This window comes from Arvicanthis niloticus, chromosome 21 (assembly GCF_011762505.2).
Source record: "Arvicanthis niloticus isolate mArvNil1 chromosome 21, mArvNil1.pat.X, whole genome shotgun sequence".
Classification (NCBI taxonomy): domain Eukaryota; kingdom Metazoa; phylum Chordata; class Mammalia; order Rodentia; family Muridae; genus Arvicanthis; species Arvicanthis niloticus.
In genome coordinates this window covers 30,178,758-30,196,623 of record NC_047678.1, presented here as the reverse complement: position 1 = coordinate 30,196,623, position 17,866 = coordinate 30,178,758, and the positions used below count along the sequence as shown (strand labels likewise).

Here is a 17,866-nt window from a genome sequence, read left to right as displayed (position 1 = left end):
TCTGGTTCTGTCTTCTATAGTCTGACTAATGTCTTCTATCGTCTCAATTCTGATCTGTTCTGTCTCTGCCTTTTATATGTCTCACTTCTAAGCCACGCCTCTAAGTTACACCTTTAATCATGCCCTTAGGGCTTGCCTCTAACTCTGATCTCTATAATCTCACACACCTTTAATCTCAAGGTATCTAAACCAAGATTATCAGAGTGTTCTCAGCTGTTGTAGGCGATTGTAATTCAAATCTCATGTCAGGGTATATGGCTCAAGATGGCTGCAAAGCTGATAGCCATTTTCTGCTAAAAGTTGGCACCCAACAGTAACCGGAACCGGAAAGGGAACTTGAAAGGATGACCTTTGACCACTGCACAAATCAGGGGAAACGCCCATCCTTTCCGTAGCAACCGCGTGGGCGTCCTCTGTGGAGCAGAGCAGCTTGCAGGAGGTGAGAGTGAAGTGGATAGCGCAGGCTGCACTGCAGGGACTTGGGGCTCGGATGGCTAGGGCTCACCCAGGTCTAGCTCAGTGATGCGTGCAGCTGTAGGCAGTGCCACCTTCGAGGGGCATAGAAACCCATCTCCGATGTGGAAACTCGGGGGAGAAGCCGAAGCAGTTCTTTCATTATAAAATATGGCAAGAACACACCAAGTCCCTGGAAAAGCCAGAAGATTTCACTTACAAGGAAATTCACATGAAGACAACAGGTTAGCTAGAAGAGACACCCACTTGGTTTTTCCCATTCTCTGCAGTCCTACATTCTCACTCATTAAGAGGAAGGGACTTGTGGTTTAATGGGATGGAGCTGCCTTGCTAGGCTAGCCATAGAACCACTCTGTGATCTGCTGAGTGGTTGCTCAAAATCTTAAAACCAGCTCTATGTATCACTCCCTTGCCCTGAAGGCTTCATACCTTCCCTAGAGTACAGAGAGAATTTAATGGGGAAATTACTAGATAGGCTTTAGTTATCTTTTTTTTTTTTCTAAAAACTTCCTCAGAACAGCTTTCTGATAGAGAGATACTTTTAAATTTCTTTCACTTATTTTTAGCGTGTGTAAGTGATGTGTGTCCATGGCACTGTGTGTGTGTGTGTGTGTGTGTGTGTGTGTGTGTGTGTGTGTGTAGACAACTTTGTGGAATTGGTTCTCCTGATGGGAAAAATCTTACCTTTTCTGTTTGCTTTGAAACTATATCGCTGTGGCTAGCCTGGAACTTGATATGTAGACTACACTAGCCTCAAACTCAAGATCTGCAGCTTGCCTTCACTGGGACTGGGACATCTTTATATCTGGCTGTTTTATTTGTTTTGTTTCTTTTTCTCTTTGTTTCTTTCTTTGCTTCTTTTTCCTTTGTTTTCTTCCTTCCTTCCTTCCTTCCTTCCTTCCTTCCTTCCTTCCTTCCTTCCTTCCTTCCTTCCTTAATAGGATCTCATGTACTACAGGCTGACCTCAAATTCTTCATGTAGAAAACACCAATGACCTTGATTATTCTGCCTCCAAATGAGAACTGGGTTACGGTTTATAGGCCTCTAGGAACAGAACCAAGCACTCTGCCCACTGAGTTCCAGACCCAGCCCACAGTACCCATTTTGTATGTATAGAAGCACATTAAAGAGTAACTGTATCTGAACCAATGGCCAACCTCCAGTGTGCTTGACTGTGTCTGCTTCATCCTTCCCACAACTTTTATACAAGCCTTCAACAAGGTAGAGGAAACTGAAACATTCCTTCTTTGGTTTGAGTTGCCCCTCAACTGTCTGGTGTCCAAATATTGTTGGGGTTTCCTTGCAGGATTTCTGGAACATGCATGTTATCTCTCCGGGTGTGGCTTAACAAGAAACCAACAAGACAGATCAGTTGTCTGTATTGCAAATCCCAAGGCCCAGATTTCCACCCAGGATATTCATGAGGTGAGTCTGGCCAATGAGTAGCAAAAGTTACCTGGATGTGAATTGTGATTTCATCTTTTTGTTGTTGGTGATGATGACACAGGATCTCCATGTATAGACCTGACTGTCCTAGAAGTCCCCATGTAGATCCACCTATCTTGGCTCCCCATGTGTCAAAAGGTTTACACCACACACCTGATTTCCCCCCTTTTTTAGATTTATGAGTGTTTTTTGTGTATATATGTATGTGTGATGCAAGTGTGTCTGCTGCCTGTGGAGGTCACAAGAGGGTGTCAAGTCCCTTAAAACTGTAGTTGTAGATGGCTGTAAGCTGTGGGCACTGGAGCTGTGGGCTGGACTCGGGTCCTCAGCTAGGCCATCTCTGCAGTGCCTGTCAGTGTTTCAAAGTTTTTATCATAGAGATTGTTCACATACTAGGTTGGGTTTCCCCAGGTATTCCTTTTTTTTTTTTAAGACATGTTTTTTATTTTATATATGTATGTGCCTTGTTAGTTTATGGTTGGTGCCAGATATATTTTTTATTTTATATGTGTATGTGCCTGTGTTAGTTTGTGGTTGGTGCCTGCTGGCCAAGGCCAGAGACTGAGATGTTGTGTAGGCTTTGGGAACCCACCTAGGGTCTTCTGCAAGAACATTACTTGCTCTGAGCTGCTGAACCATCACTCTGGCCTCTTGCTTTAGGGTTTGTTTGTTGTTGTATTTTTGGTTTGGAACAGGGTTTCACTGTGTAAGAACCTTGGGGGATGCTGCTCTGTAGACTGGGCTGGCCTCAAACTCTGAGATCTACCAATCTCTGCCTGCTGGGATCAAAAGTGTGTACCACATCCACCAGGCCCTTTTAGGGTGGTGTTTCAAGGCTGCTGTGGATGGGATGGCTTCCCTGATCCTCTCTCACTGTGTCTATTGCTGTATAGGAAGGGCACTAATGTTCTTTCCCATGTTAACTTCATAGCCTATCAATCTGCTGGAAGTTTATCAGTTCTAAGAGTGTTCCGGTGGAGTCTCGGGGTCTCTAAGTACAGGCTTATAGTGTCTGCCAATGAGGCAACTCTGGCCTCTCTTTTCTATTGGCATCCCTTTTGTTTGCTTCTTTTGTTTGATTATTCTTGCTAAAACAATACCATTTTGAGGGAGAGTAGAGATTGTGGATATACTTGTCTTGTTCCTGATTTTTCTGGAAATGCTTTGAGGTTTTTTGTTTGTTTGTTTTTGTTTTTGTTTTTGTTTTTGTTTTTGTTTTTGTTTTTTTTTGTTTTTGTTTTTGTTTTTTTTTTTTTTTGTATTTGAGGGGATTCAGTAAAGAAACTGCTGACATGACTCTCCATAATAATGATTAAGGTTGTTTACTGTAGATATGAGAGAGCAGCCAGAGGCATCTAGAAGAGTTCAGAGCAGACAGAGGAAGAAGTAGATTATGTTGTGTTTTTAAAAAACCAGGATATGTTTTGTGAGCAAAGTCTGGTGAGGTGGAAGGGTGCCTTGGTGGGCCGACCTTGAGGCATCCCTTCCCCCTGAGGTAGCAAACATATGATGGGTATAGTATAGAATAGAGGTTATTTAAGGCAATGATTAGGGAGGAGAGAAAGAGAGGAGGGGAGGGGGAGAGTGAAAAGGGAAAAGGGGGTTAAGGAGAGAAAAGAGTCAGACAGAAGGGGCAGAGAGAGCAAGGAGGGGACAAACAGCCCCTTTTATGGCAAGCCAGGCCTACCTGGCTGTTGCCTAGGCTGGAGCCTAGAAGGCATGCTGACATTCCTCCATTTTGCTTTAATTTTTAAAAGGAGAAACTAGAAAGAGGTGGTGGTGAACCAGGGATAGGACCATCTTGATCTTTAGCTAGTTCCTGCTGACTTTGAGGTGTTGTGTCCCTGGGAAACCTAAGAAAACGAAGATGGGGATGTTGGTCCAGTCTTAGGAGAATTGGCTGTTTCTTTGCTATCTAGGATCTGTGGGACCATCTGTGGATAGGAAGAAGCAGGTGTAGTAGAAGCATCTGTGTCTGTGAGAGCAGGTGCTGGCACATCTGTTGTTTCTCTGGAGCTGTTCTGGATACAGATGTTGAGTAGATGCCTGGATATAGCAAGATGCTGAAATATATATATATATGGTATGTATATATATAATATATATATTAGAGGTAGAGAATACAGTTTAGTACTTTGGGGAGAATAATCTTCTTAGGTGTATATTTGAAACCCTTAGGTCTTGGTGGTTGGAGTGATTGAAGTCCCAATCCCAGGGAACAAGAGGGGAATCCCATCCTCTGGAATAGGTAACAGGTAGAAACTTAGGCTATTGATTGGCAAGTGTACTTATCTAAATGGAGTCTGTTTGGTTACATGGATCTGAGTGGGTTTCTTGGAGCTTATAAGTTTACAAAAGAGATAAATCTGTTAACAGCATGAACACTATTTGAGATGCATTTAGGGAAGACAAAAACCTTTTGTGGAGCAGAAGGAGGAAGAAGGGCTTTTTCCTTCTATCTGGGAGATTGATTCTATTTAAATTTAGCACGATGATAAACCTTTTAAGGTTACATTTAAAAGACAATTAAATTAACTTGAAATTTTGACCTTGTGAATAAGATAGTTGAATATATAGATTAGTATGAGAAACACCTTAAGTCTATAGTTAAGAGTGATAGAGAAAAGGTACGGGGTCTTGACAACAGCAGAGTCAGGGCAGCTGATGACAGCTGAAGATGACTTGACAGGGTCACTGCAGATGCTGTAAGTGGCAATTGTGAGTTAGTTCACCGTGTACATATAGCCAGCAATCTTTAAAGTGCCCAGGTTGCATGACATTAAGGACTTGGTAGGCTGAGGTCAGGGTCTGAAGCAAAAGGTGAAATGGCAGGTTACTGTTATTTATGAGGGGGGATGTCAAGGAAGTAAGGACCTTGGAAAAGTGTAAGAATAGAATGTTCAGTCTCTGGAAGCTGCTTGGTGAAAGGAGAGAACTGATTCCCACAGGTTATTATCTATCCACTCCATGTATATGAGCATAGGCATGCACTCACACACACACACACACACACACACACACACACACACACACACACACACACACAGGCACACACACAGGTACACACACACATGTATACAGTTACTCGTACACACAGGCATGCATGCATAGGCACATACATACTCAGGTACACACACAGGAGTGCATACATATACATACACACATGACAAGTAAGTATTAAAAAGTTTTAAAACAAATTCAGGACTGTAATGTCATGATAGTCTAATTATCAGTTGATAAGCTTCACTCCCATTTGAGTACTGACATCTTGTTTTTCCTTTGACAGCTCTTATAACAAAACATTATATGACAATGTGAGCATAATTCAAATGATGACAAATGGTCCCACCCACAACTATCTGATGGCATATACCTTGAACATATGTTCTTGAAAACTGAGTAGGTTATGTGTCCTCTTCCTCAATGATAATAAAAGTCTATTTGCAAGCCCAGGCTGGTGATTTCAGTGTTGCTAAGAAGTGAAGAGCCCAAATGTGGTGGTGCACACCTTTAATCCAAATACTGGGGAGGCAGAGGCAGGTGGGAGATCTGAGTTCTGAGGCCAGCCTGGTCTACAGAGCTACTTCCAGGCCAACCAGGGCTACATTATGAGAACCCATCTCTGAAACAAAACCCATGGCTAGTTGTAAGAGCAATTTGTCTGTGACATTTGTCACTTCACTGCTATAGGTTTGACTCAGATGACCAGGGCATGTGGGCAGGTTCTCACTGCAGAAGCCATGTGGCAAATTTTCAAAAAAGATTTTTTTTGAGACTATAATTACCCTTTCCCCCTTCCTCCTTTAAACTTTTCCATAGAACTCTCCTCACTAATCTCTTTTGAATTCTTGACCTCCTTTTTTTTTATTTCTCAAACCATTTTTTTTTTTAAAATCAAGGGCATATGGGCTGGAGAGATGGCTCAGCAGTGAAGACCACTGGCTGCTCTTCCAGAGGACCTGAGTTCAATTGCTAGCACACATACAGCAGCTAACAACTGTCCTTAAAGGCAAAACAGCAACACACATAAAAATCTTTAAAAAAAAATAATTATTAAAAGCCCGGTGGTGTCAGAGCACCCCATTAATCCCAGCACTTGGGAGACAGAGTCGACCGGAACTGAGTTGAAGGCCAGCCTGGTTTACAATATGAGTTCCATCACAGTCAGGGCTATGTATGCATGTGTACACAGAGAAACCCTGTCTTGAAAAACCTGAAGATGGAAAATCAAGGTTTAATTGAGCTTATGGTATTGTTGCAGGAAATATTAAAGTTGGCATCACCCCATGCTCTGTCCAGCTACTCTATCCCCAGCAGTCCCAGGCTCACCACCTCCAAGGCAAGCCCCAATACAGTGGTCTTCCCAGCTCTGGTTCTCTTACCTCAGAGCTGCTAGTTCTTTTTATGCCATCCATCCCTATGGCTGGTGGTAACAAATCCTCTTAATCCGGTAAATCAAAGCTCTTGAAGCATATAATTCATCAGTCAGATTTATATATCAATAGATTCTCAATAAGATGCCCACACAATACTGCAAGGCACTGAGTAGTCACACAGGCTGGGGCTCTAATTCCCTCAAAAGACAGAGATCAGTATAGAGCTCTCAGCAGTGCAGCTTGGAATGACAAGATTCCATGCTATCTGGGTTCTCAGTGGCAGCAGCAGGCTGATCTCTGGCATGGAATCAGACTCCTGGTGACTGGGAACCCCTGCTGCCCTGGCTCTGGAACTAGACTGCTGTTGAGAAAGCTAACAAAGGTAGGACATCTCAATCTGGGGTCATTGTGGACTTAACTCCCTAATAAGGAAGGAGAAAAACAAACTGTGCCATGCCAGTATAACTTCTGACAAGAATCACAAACATAAACCAGGCAGTGTATCATACCTTTAATTGCAGCACTCAGAAGGCAGAGGCAAACAGATCTCCATGATTTCAAGGCCAGCTGGGACTACAGAGCTAATTCCAAGGGCAGCCAGGGCTACATAAAGAAAACCTGTCTTGAAAAGAGGGTGGGAAAAATTATAAAAGTGAAAAATTCTAGTAGATTGCCAGGCATGTTTGGCCTTGTTATGCCAGCACTTGAGAGTCTGAGGAAGGAGTTCAAAGACTGCCTGGGCTACACAATGAGGCCCCACCTCAGTGTGTGTGTGTGTGTGGGCGGGGAGTGTGGGATGTGTACCTCATTCTGTCACCATGCCTGTAGACCTGAGTTCAGTCCCTGGATTCCACATGGTAGAGGAATAGCTCCTGAAATTTGTGCTAACCTATTCAAACTCCTGGAAGTTGTCATCTGACCTCCATGTGCACTGTGGCATCCTTGTACATGTGTTCATACACACTCACACACACACACACACACACACACACACACAGGCACACACAATCACACATAGAGGCACACACAAGCACACACACACGTTTAAGAAAAAGTTCCACTACCATATTTAGAAGAAATATTCCTATAGACTGCTCCATGGCTTCTTTTGCCTCTGTCTCCCTTAGTACTGCCACAGACCTGGGCAGTGAGTGAGTTCCAAGCCTGGTCCTGAATTATGTTACTTCTGAAGAGATCCAAATGGGTTTTTCTGGATGAGTCTCTAGGCTGGAAAGAATGCCAAGAGGCCAAGTTGTTGGTGACCACCTTTCCCCCTTTCCCTAGAGCCCAACACATGGTCCCACCCAGTTCCATGAAGGTGGCTGGTGGCCATCCAGCCCTGACCAGCTCATTCTTGCTCTCTATGATCCTCTAGCTTTTCCTGCTTGCCTTGTAGCTGCGACTGGGCTAGGATCATGGAGGGGTTTGTTGTTATTGTTGCTGTTGTTCAGTTTAATTTTGAGACAAGGTCTCACTGTGTAGACCCAAATGGCCTAGAACTCACAGCGATGTGCCTGCCTCTGCCTCCCGAGTGCTGGGAGAGTTGTAGAGTTTGAAGGAAGAGAACAGGGAAGAGCCTGCATGGTAGCCATCAGACCTGGTCCTGATTGTCCTGTCTTTGTTGGCTTCTCAGGTGACCTGGACTACAGGAGAAGTTTATCTGAGCAGAAGTTTTTTTTCTTTCTTTACAGGACAGGGAAGATGGGGAGCCACAGCCCAAGGAGCTCAGAGAAGAGGAAGAGGAGCACAGGTAGAGCCTGGGGTGGGGCGTTATTGCTGTGACACACTGCCCTGCTCTTCCCACTGACACCCTCCCAGTGCTCCTCACGGCTGGACTTTGCTCATGCTGTTGCCATGTTCAGACCTGAAAAGATCAACCCTATCACTCGTTAGGACTGTCCCTTCCTTGCTTACTGTGTAGCTCAGGGGTTCTCAACATTCCCACTGCTGCAACCCTACAGTTCCTCACATTGTGGTGACCCCTAACCATAAAATTATTTTGATTGCTACTTCATAAATGTAATTTTGCTGTTGTTGCAAATCATAGTGTAAACATCTGTATTTTCCCATGGTCTTAGGTGACCCCTGTTACCACCCCAGGTCGCAAACCACTGGTCCAGCTGTTAGCTTGGGTCACATTCTAACCTTGTATTACATTTTCAGTGTGCCATGCACTTTTGTGTGTTCCACATCCCTGCAAATGCAGGTCCCACTGTGGGCAAAGCTCTGATCATCTGCTCTCACCTGCCTTCTCAGCACACACTCATTCATTCATTCATTCATTCACTCATTCATTCATTCTTTAACTATTGAACATCTTCCTTCATGCACAGGTATTGCTGCTTGGAGTCTATACTTTGTATAGAAGGTAGGATGGCCCTATGGGCAGGCACAGTTCCCCAGAGGAACTGGGCTGTGATGCCAAAGCATGCCTTCCTGTTTCCATAGTCCTCAATCAGCTTCATAGCTCAAAGAGCAGGCCCTGATCTTTTTCATGTCCAACATCAGTTAGGATGCTTTCACATCATCCTGTAGGCAGTCCTTCAAGGTCCTTGCCATATCTGTTGTGTACAGAGTATGTCAACTGCTCTCTATCCCGAGAAGCTCTGCACTGGGCTCTGTGGTTTGTGGAGCCCCTAGCACCTTGGGGTTTCTTGCCATGTGCCAGCAGACCACCAGATTTGGGTGTATTTGCCCTACATGCTCTCCCTTATTCTTTTTTTTTTTTTTTTAATATATATGAGTACACCGTAGCTATCTTCAGAGACACCAGAGGGCATCAGATCCCATTACAGTTGATGGTAAGCCATCATGTGGTTGCTGGGACTTGAACTCAGGACCTCTGAAAGAGCAGTCAGTGCTCTTAACCACTGAGCCATCTCTCCAGCCCCAGTCTCCTCATTCTTAGTCATTACTTAGAAGGTGGAGCGTTTCCTTCTGGCTTGTTCATGGGTTCTCAGTTCATAGGTTCTAGCTGGAGCCTTGAGTCTCATTTCTGGGCTATCTCTGATACACTAGATGGTCTCTTCTCATCTTCTTCCTTGCTGAGAAAGAAAGGTCACTGGTTAGCAATAGGTGGGTCAGTAAGAGACTCAGCTGTTGGGCCGCCATGTGGCTGAATCTCTGAGATGGTGCTGTAGCAAAGAGAAAGTTTAGGATGAAGACTCAATTTTGGAAATAGTACATGTGTGTTTACCAGTCCTTACCAGCTTCACCGAATATCTGCTGTGTGTTCTGCAGGACACTGCTGCAAACACCTGGGAGACAGCAGTCTGTGGGTGGTGGCATTCCCTAAAGGGACACAGGCTGTTTACAAGAGGAGTGGTGATAAGCTGCTGGCTATAAACAGTGTGAATGCATAGAGAGAGGTGGCTGCAGTTAACACTGGTGAAGAGGTAAAGAGACTGGGCCCACAGTGGCTTTTGAGGTCTGTAATATGTGCTTTATTTTTAAACAAAAGACCAAAGGAAAGGGGCAAACACATCTCACTGTACAGTAAAATGTGGCTTTTTCTTGACTCAAGTTGGGTGAGGACATAAGTTATGACCCTTTTCCTATCCTAACTGAGAAAGAAGAAGGAGTACTTAGTTCCAGGCTGCTGTCAGTAAAAGGTCCACCCTGTGAGGCATGTCAAGGCTCTGCTCACTTGCTTGGTTTAAAAAGGTCACATGTAATAGGGCACTGGCCCTGTGTTCTCCTGTAAGAGCAGCTGATGACCAAGTGTGGTAGACACTGGGTTAGGTCTGATTCGCTTGCTCACTGTGTTCTGTTCTTGTCTCATCTCTCCTCTTGAGCAGTGAGGGTCGATCATGCAACTTGTCTGGCTGGGGAAGGGGGCCCAGCTAGCAAGGAAATGTACCTGTCTTCACAGCTCCCTGAGAAAAGCAGGCTCTTCTAATGTGAATGCCTTCAGAGCACAGAGCCAGGAAGGCCAGGCTGAGTCTTGGCAACAGTTAACATGAAGCCAGACCTTTGGGCTGGACCCTACACAGTGGTGTTCAGGGACTGAGCTCTCTAGGAAGAGCAGGGCGAATGAAGCCGAGGGCAGGTACTCCATGCAGAAAGGGCTCCAGCAGGATCACCTGAGCATTCTATCAGATCCACACAGACCCTGAGGCCAGGTCCCCTTGGGGAGAAAGGGTGACCCACAGCTCCACTGCAGGGCTGGTCGCTGAGTCTAGACAGTAGTGAGCATATTGGTTTCTTTGGCTTCTTCAAGGTGGAAACAGTTGGCTTCAGTTTAATGAAGCAGAAGGGAAACTTGGGAGACAGCATCCCTTGAGTGTCCTGTAGAGACCAGCACTTGCTTAGGCTGTTTTCAGCCAAGGGCAACAGGACAAGGCCTCATGGAGAATGGAGTGCCTTGAGTTGGGCATGGAATTCAGAGGGCAGGATGTGGGTAGTGGAGCCAGAGGCCTGAACCTGTAGTGGGAAAGGGTGGGTGGGCTGTGAAGATGGATAGCACCTCAACTCCTAGGACCTCTTACTCATGAGCCCCCAATACCAGGTTTACACAGTGTCAGTAGGGGTCCATCCTGGGAATGATACTGAGGGACTTAGAGAATTGATGTCTGAGTTTCGGACTGGATGGGACAAGACTAACCTGGCTTCTGACGCCTCCTGACCCAGACTCTGACAGGGAGGAAAAGGGGCCCTCTTTCTCTCCTTCCTTCCTTCCCCACTTCTTTTTTGCCCTGACCTGGAGATTCCTCCCTAGCCATTGCCTCACACACTGCCACCAGCAGGGGGCTGAACTCTCTCCACCAGAGGACTCCAGGGACCTACTTACTGTCAGTGTACACCTGTGTGCTGGCACAGAGTATGATCCACCTGCCCCAGTGCCCCTGCAGGTCACTTGGCACCACCTTGACAGTACACAGACACTTGGCTGATGGCCATTTCAATTGATTTGTATACCTACATCATCATGCACCTAAAAAACTATCAGCAATCAGCCCTGAAAGCATAGGAGCCAAGCAGATAGAATGAGGCTTGATGTCTGAAAGTCATATCCAGATTACAGGTCAGAGCCGAGAAATTATTAGCTGTTTGTCCCTAGGGTAAGTCATGTTGCCTTTTTGAGCTTGAACTAAGCAATCAGAAATGAAAGAACCTCTGCTTCCCCTGATGGGAAACTTAGGATATTGCCCAGTGCAGCTGGGCTCTGAGCAGCATGAAGATGGTCCCTCCTGAGATGGTTACAGACAGGCAGAGCTTGAACCTACCTAACTAGTTCTTAGAGAACACACTGTGCTAACTTTACAGCTAGGACAGTAGCTGGGGAAACAGCAAGGTGGGTGCATGGCATAGAGGTGAGCATATGTGACCACGAGGGGGAGGAGCAGGAGCCAGCACAGACAGAGCCATGTTCACTTGACAGAGTAGATAGTTCTGGGAGGAAGCCGAGTGGCCACATTTCACAGATTGAGCTGTCTAACCAGAAACATTGCAAGGCCAGGGTATGCAGCTGAGGAGCCATGGGACCAGCACCCTAGGGTCCTGCCCCTGCTTCCCCAGCGAAGTTGGTCTCATGGCCTGGCCAGGGTGGCCATCCCGTTGTCCATAAGAGGTTTTCCAGAATCACTTCTGCTGTTCTAATCCTTTCTTTCCTTATAAACTTTACAGTCATGCTGGATGTAGTGGCTCACCCGACATCCCAGCACTAGCAAGGCTGAGGCAGGACGATTGTTAAAAGTTTGAGACTCCCCTGAGCTACAGTTTGAGACTGTCTCCAGACTCTCCTCTGCTCTCACTCCCTCTAACAACCAGCTTGCTGATGTCAACTAAAGACAGGGAAACAAGCTGGCATTTTGATTACAATTTCATTGAGTCTGTGGATAATAAATACTATTTATTTTTCTTCTAGTATAAGTCTCATCCTGTTCCCCACAGACAAACCTGAGTTCAGTCCTGGTACCCATGTTGAAGGAGAGGACTCACTTTTACAAGTTGTCCTCTGACCTCTGTGGTGCATGTGCACACACCCACACACACTGTAGACATACATACATACATACAAACAGAGACAGAGACAGAGACAGAGACAGAGACAGAGACAGAGACAGACAGACAACAACAACCAAACCCTGCAGAAATAGAAAACAGAGTGGAAAATTAATTCTTTTATGTATTGCGGAGACAGTCTTACTGTGAGGTTCAGGCTACCCTCAAATTTGCAATTCTCCTGTCTCAAGTCCATTTCTGATCGTTCCAGTACATCCTTGGATTTCAGTGACCCATGGATGTTATTTATGTTGGAGCCCATCTGAAATTCTGGTTTGTTTTTTTTGTTTTCTCCATAGAGAGCTTCTTGCCCCTCCCAACAACACCTGGCCTAGGGGTTCCCTGATCCTCCCTTGTGGGACTGATGAGGTGCCCAGTTATATCGCACTCCCTGCTGAGGGGTGATCTACCTGCCCTGGGATTGTAGAGACTATTTCTATCTCTGGCAAAGTGGTATGCTACAGGCTCACCCAGTTCTTAAGATGGGGTCACAGTGGGTAGCCCAGAGCTTTGCCAGGGCCCTCTCCTCCTGGGCTCTGCTACATTCTTCTCTCTCCAGCCTGTGAGGTTGCAGGGAGCCCTGCTTTTCAGACACCATTAGCAAGAGTCAGGGGTTCAAAAGAGGCCCTTGTTATTTCTTAGCTCCACGTGCTCCCCTGCAATCCTTCTTGGCTTGGTTCTCTAAGGCCGACCAGTGGATGTTTAAACTGTTTCTGTGCCCCAGTTTGTTGTTTGTGGAAAGAGAGTAAAATCTTGGACTTGCTTAGAAAAGCCCAAAGCACAACCCAGTGCCCCTTTTCCTGAGACTCCTGCCCTTTGTCAGTGGGCCAGGGACACAGGGATTCAGGCTTTGGACCCCCTTCATGCTGGTGGCCATCTGAGAACACGGGGTGGCAGGTAAAGCTACGCAGTAGTCTCTTATTACTCATGGACCCTGGATCTGGTTGTGGGGTTGGAATTATTTTTTTTACTCTCCTCACTCATCCCTGCTGTTTTCTTTCCACATCCAGTTTCTGTTCCTCTTTTCTTTCCACCCTGTGGGGAACAAAGCCATGGCAGCAGATAGGCTCCACTTCTCACTGTGCACCCCAGTGACCTGTTGCTCACTCCAGACCTGAGCAGGCATAGGGAACAGGGCCTGTAGGGTACCCCTAGATGTGTGGGATGGGCACTTGGGTACCAGCACTCCCCGGGTTTAGCCTGGCCCCAGGGCCTTGGCAGGAGGGAAGAGGTGGTATGTTGGTATGTTAGCTGGGGACATGGCCACTAGTTAGTTATGTGGCCACAGGCATCGTGCACCTCACCTGTGGAATGACTTAACCCTCTCATGGACTGGGGAAGCCAGCAGCACTCTTAGCCTAGCCTAGGCAGAGCTCTCATGGTTGGAAGGCTGTCCTGAAAACCTAGGACTTTCTGAGGGACCACAGTTCAAGACAGAGTGGGGAAATAGCTCTTTCTTCTGTGCCTCTGGCCTAGGGTCTGTCCACTGTCCACACCTACCTTAATTAAGCCGAGTGACCCATCAGGAACTCTCAACTTGTTGCCCTGTGGGGTAGCCAGGTCCCCTCTTCCCAGGGACAGTCCTCTCTCTATTTGATTTGGATTTGATGAGCTGCTGAGCTGGGAGACTGCCTGCAGGTAGTGGATAAAAACCTGGGCTCCTGCTGGGGAAATTCTGGTTTCTGGGATTCCACACCCCTAGGTTTGAGGATTTTCTAGTTGCATTCAAAAGAGCTGTCAGGGTTTGAGCTTTGTGAGTCTCACCAGCATGTGAGCAGATCATGACATATGGTTAAGCCTTGTCCCCATGGCCTTTGTGGGCCACACCCATCAGGTGTCAAACAGATCAGCCTCTTGTGTCTCCTTTGTGTTGGTCAAATCAACTACAGCCTCAGGCCCAGAAGCCACCTTCTGGAATCTTTGTATGTAATATAAAGCCCCCCACCTGCACTTTTGAACACAGAGAGTGTCTCTCTCTGTCACTCTTCTCTGTCTCTCTCTCTCTTTCTCTCTCTCTGTCTGTCTCTCTGTGTCTCTGTCTCTGTCTCTGTCTCTGTCTCTCTCTCTCTCTCTCTCTCTCTCTCTCTCTCTCTCTCTCTCTCTCTCTCTCTTCTTCATATCACTTGGCCCAGTATACACAGACCCTTTCCACTGAAAGTGATGGACTGTGTGACATACACTGGCTGTAAGACTTAAAGGTTCTGAGGAGGTTTGGCTGGGTTAGGAGAGCTGGTATGGAGGGCTTTGTCATTGAGGCATTATGCAACCCAGGAGCTCTGGCTTAGCCTTGATCTCAGATGTACAATCTCTGCTGTGTGACCTCATGAAAATGGCATACCCTCAGTTCCCATTACTGTCAAATGGAGACAACCCAGTAGATGCTATTGTCCTCAGTAACCATGGCCCAGTTTCTGAGGAACGTGTGTGTGTGAGTGTGTGTGTGTGTGTGTGTGTGTGTGTGTGTGAGAGAGAGAGAGAGAGAGAGAGAGAGAGAGAGAGAGAGAGAGAGAGAGAGAGAGAGATGGGGGATGGTTAAGTTCTGTGCTTCCCTTTACTTGGCCACCTCCAGACAGGAGGAGGAAACGTGGAACTTGCACATGGGAAGCAGGCATCCCATCCCACTCCTGCACTGAAGTGTGCTTGTGCTCTGCTCTCACAGGGAACTCAGGCTTCAGAACTATGTCCCAGAGGGTGAAGACCTGAAGAGGTGTCGGGTCCCCCAGGCCAAACCAGTTGCAGGTACATGGACCTCTTTTCCCCCATGCTCCTTCCAGTCACCCTCAGAGAAGAGGTACCAAGTCAGAGAGAGCTGTCTGGGGCATTCACACACCTTCTCAGGGAACATACATAAAAGGGTCAGGAGGGCAGGGAGGAGGCCCCTTGTACCTCCAACCTGGAGTGGGCCACAGGTCCTCAGGGCATGAGGAGTAGAAGTGACCTGAGATCCTTGGACAGCAAGGCAAGATGGTGAGTCCTGTATTGCTGGGGAGAGGGGCAGAATGAAAGACCCCAGAGAGAAGCTAACCATAGAGCCTCAGGGGACAACCAGCAGCAACACAAAGGCCAGAGAGAGCCTTGTCCAGATTCCCCACTCCTTTGACTGAGGGTGACAGATGTAGGGTGAAGAGGGAACCTCCTAGTCACAGGAGCAGATTTATCCTTTGTCCTGAAGGATCTGGCTTCGTTTGGTTTTGAGACAGGGTCTCACTGTGGAGCTTACTTTCTAGACCAGGCTGGCCTTAAGCTCACAGACATCTACCTGCCTCTGCCTCCCAAGTGCCACCATGCTTATCCAAGAATCTTAGTTTTTAATTCTTGATACCAACTTTCCATTGTGCAAGTAATGAATGAGTAAATACCTCATCAAAAATTCAGAAGTTGCCCTATTGTTCGTTGCTACTCCTCTTCCTGCCCCATGGAGTAGTGGAGGGTGGCATGGGCACCCCACAGGGTGGGAGGGTGATGAGAAACTGGCCCTAGGCCTCTACCAGGAGGCTACCAGAACTTAAGTTTGGCAGAAGAAAGGAATGTCAGAGAAACACATCCCTGGTGACAGGTCTGAAGGCTGTCCATGTTGTTCCCTTTCAGGCATCCATCCCCAGAAGGGGACACTCAGAGAGAGACCTAGGGACTTACTGGAGCAGGAGGTGCCTGTCATGAGTCTGAGGTGGGATGAAAGGGAAGATAAGGCACCCAGACTCCAGCCATGCCAGACCTAGAGGCCATCCCTAGGACCTTCCCTTTTAGTGCGATAGTTCCCATGGACACAGGCTCCTCCCATTTTGTATCTGGAAGCCTGAGGCCCGGGCCTTGTCCACTCCAGCTATAGCCTGCTCTGTCCCTTTCTGGGTCCTGGGGTCTGCCTTCAACCTAGGAGACCAGATGTCTTCCAGGGTTGCTGCTGAGTGGTGTCCCTCCTCTTCCCTGGGGCCCTTTTGGCTGTTAAGTCTGGAGGAAGAGCTCCCACCCACCAGGCCTGTGTTGTTCTTTCCCCCTCTAGTGGAGGAGAAGGTGAAGGAGCAGCTGGAGGCTGCCAAGCCAGAGCCTGTCATTGAGGAAGTGGTGAGTACCTGGGAGGCCCCTCCCTGCTTGTGCTGCTTCCTTCTCTATCTGTCTCTGTTCCCACCCTACTAACTTCCTTGCCTGCCTGCATTTTTCTGCCTCTATGCCCAGTCTCTGCACTCCCTCTCAGGATGAGCCTTGGCCTGAAGCATTGTCTCCTCTCTCCCTAGGACCTGGCCAACCTGGCACCTCGGAAACCTGACTGGTGAGTGTTGTCCATGAAGGCTGGCACAAGCCCTTTGGGGAGGTGATGGTGTTTGGTGCATGTCAGAGGCCTCGGCTGGGAGGACAGCCAAGGGACAGATAGGGAATAGGGACAAGCACTGCAGGCATAGCTCTGCCCAAGAGAGTCAGGGATGAGGGCTAAGTAAGTAAGGCATGAGACATGGGCGAGGGTAAAGTGCTGAAGAGGGGCCCGAGGGATGAAAGAGCAGGCATCCTTTTGAGCCTCTTCTGTAGGGGGCAAAACTCACATACTCTGGGGGCTCTGACTTAGCAGTGCACCCCTGTGTGCTCAGGATACCACAGTGAAGAGACGGATGGGCAAGCAGATAGGGCTTAGGCCTCTGTTGTAACTGTGAAGTAGGGAACCCAATCTCTTCAAGCCTGGAAGCCCCTCTGAGTGAGCTGAGAATATGGGTGAGGGAAGGTGCTGTAGGCACGTTTGTTGGTGCCTGTAAATCTGTGGGGTGGGTGACAGCACCTACCACAGTGCTTTAATTTGATGAAACAGCCATGAGGTATATGCTGAAGGAACTCCAGAACTAGAGAACTCAGGCTGATTTTAGGAATTCTGGAAGCCCCAAGAGTGGGGGTGGGAGGCTGTGGCCAGAGGGGGAATAGGGCTGACAGTTGGCCACCACAAGTTTCTCTCTGATGCTGACTTAGGGGACATAGAAGGGGGAATCCCACGGAGCCAGCCACCATTCTGTTTCAGTCTTCTACCTTGACTGAGTGTGTGGTAGGCGTCCCCTTCTCTCAGTTACCTCGGTGGAGTTAGGAAGGCTGATGGATGATAGGGTCCAGAAAAGCAGAGAAGGTAGCATCATGTTCTCCCCAGAGCAGCATCTCAGGCAGGATAAATATCAAAGCCCTGCAGGAAGATCCCAGGGCCACACCATGCTAACCCTTAGCTTCTGCATTTCCCCTCTCTCCTGATGTAGGGATCTGAAGAGAGATGTGGCTAAGAAGCTGGAGAAGCTGGAGAAGCAGACCCAGAGTGCCATTGCAGAGATGATCCGTAAGTGCACTCTGGCCAGTGGGGGCCTGCCCTTGGAGCAGTGACTTCATCACAGACCTTTTCCACTTGTCTGCTCTCTCTCCATCCAGGTGAACGGCTGAAAGGCCAGGAGGACAGCCTGGCCTCTGCAGTGGCTGCCAACATTGAACCAGAGGCCTGTGACTCCGACTGACATGTTTTCCTATTTCATCTCTTCAGCACAGACATCTCCTCTGATGTAAACTGTGCTTTTTAACTTCTATAAATAAAGCTTTCTTTAATAGA

General features: G+C 47.4%; 1 protein-coding gene across 1 annotated transcript; it reads left to right on the top strand.

Annotated features, from left to right (window-relative positions):
* Positions 1-16,162: 16,162 nt before the first annotated feature.
* LOC117693236 (coiled-coil domain-containing protein 12-like) lies at positions 16,163-17,866 on the top strand. The gene is made up of 4 exons (XM_034483713.2): positions 16,163-16,362; positions 16,533-16,567; positions 17,526-17,602; positions 17,692-17,866. Exons 1-4 carry the CDS (start codon positions 16,183-16,185, stop codon positions 17,772-17,774), a joined length of 375 nt encoding a protein of 124 aa, XP_034339604.2. The 5' UTR covers positions 16,163-16,182; the 3' UTR covers positions 17,775-17,866.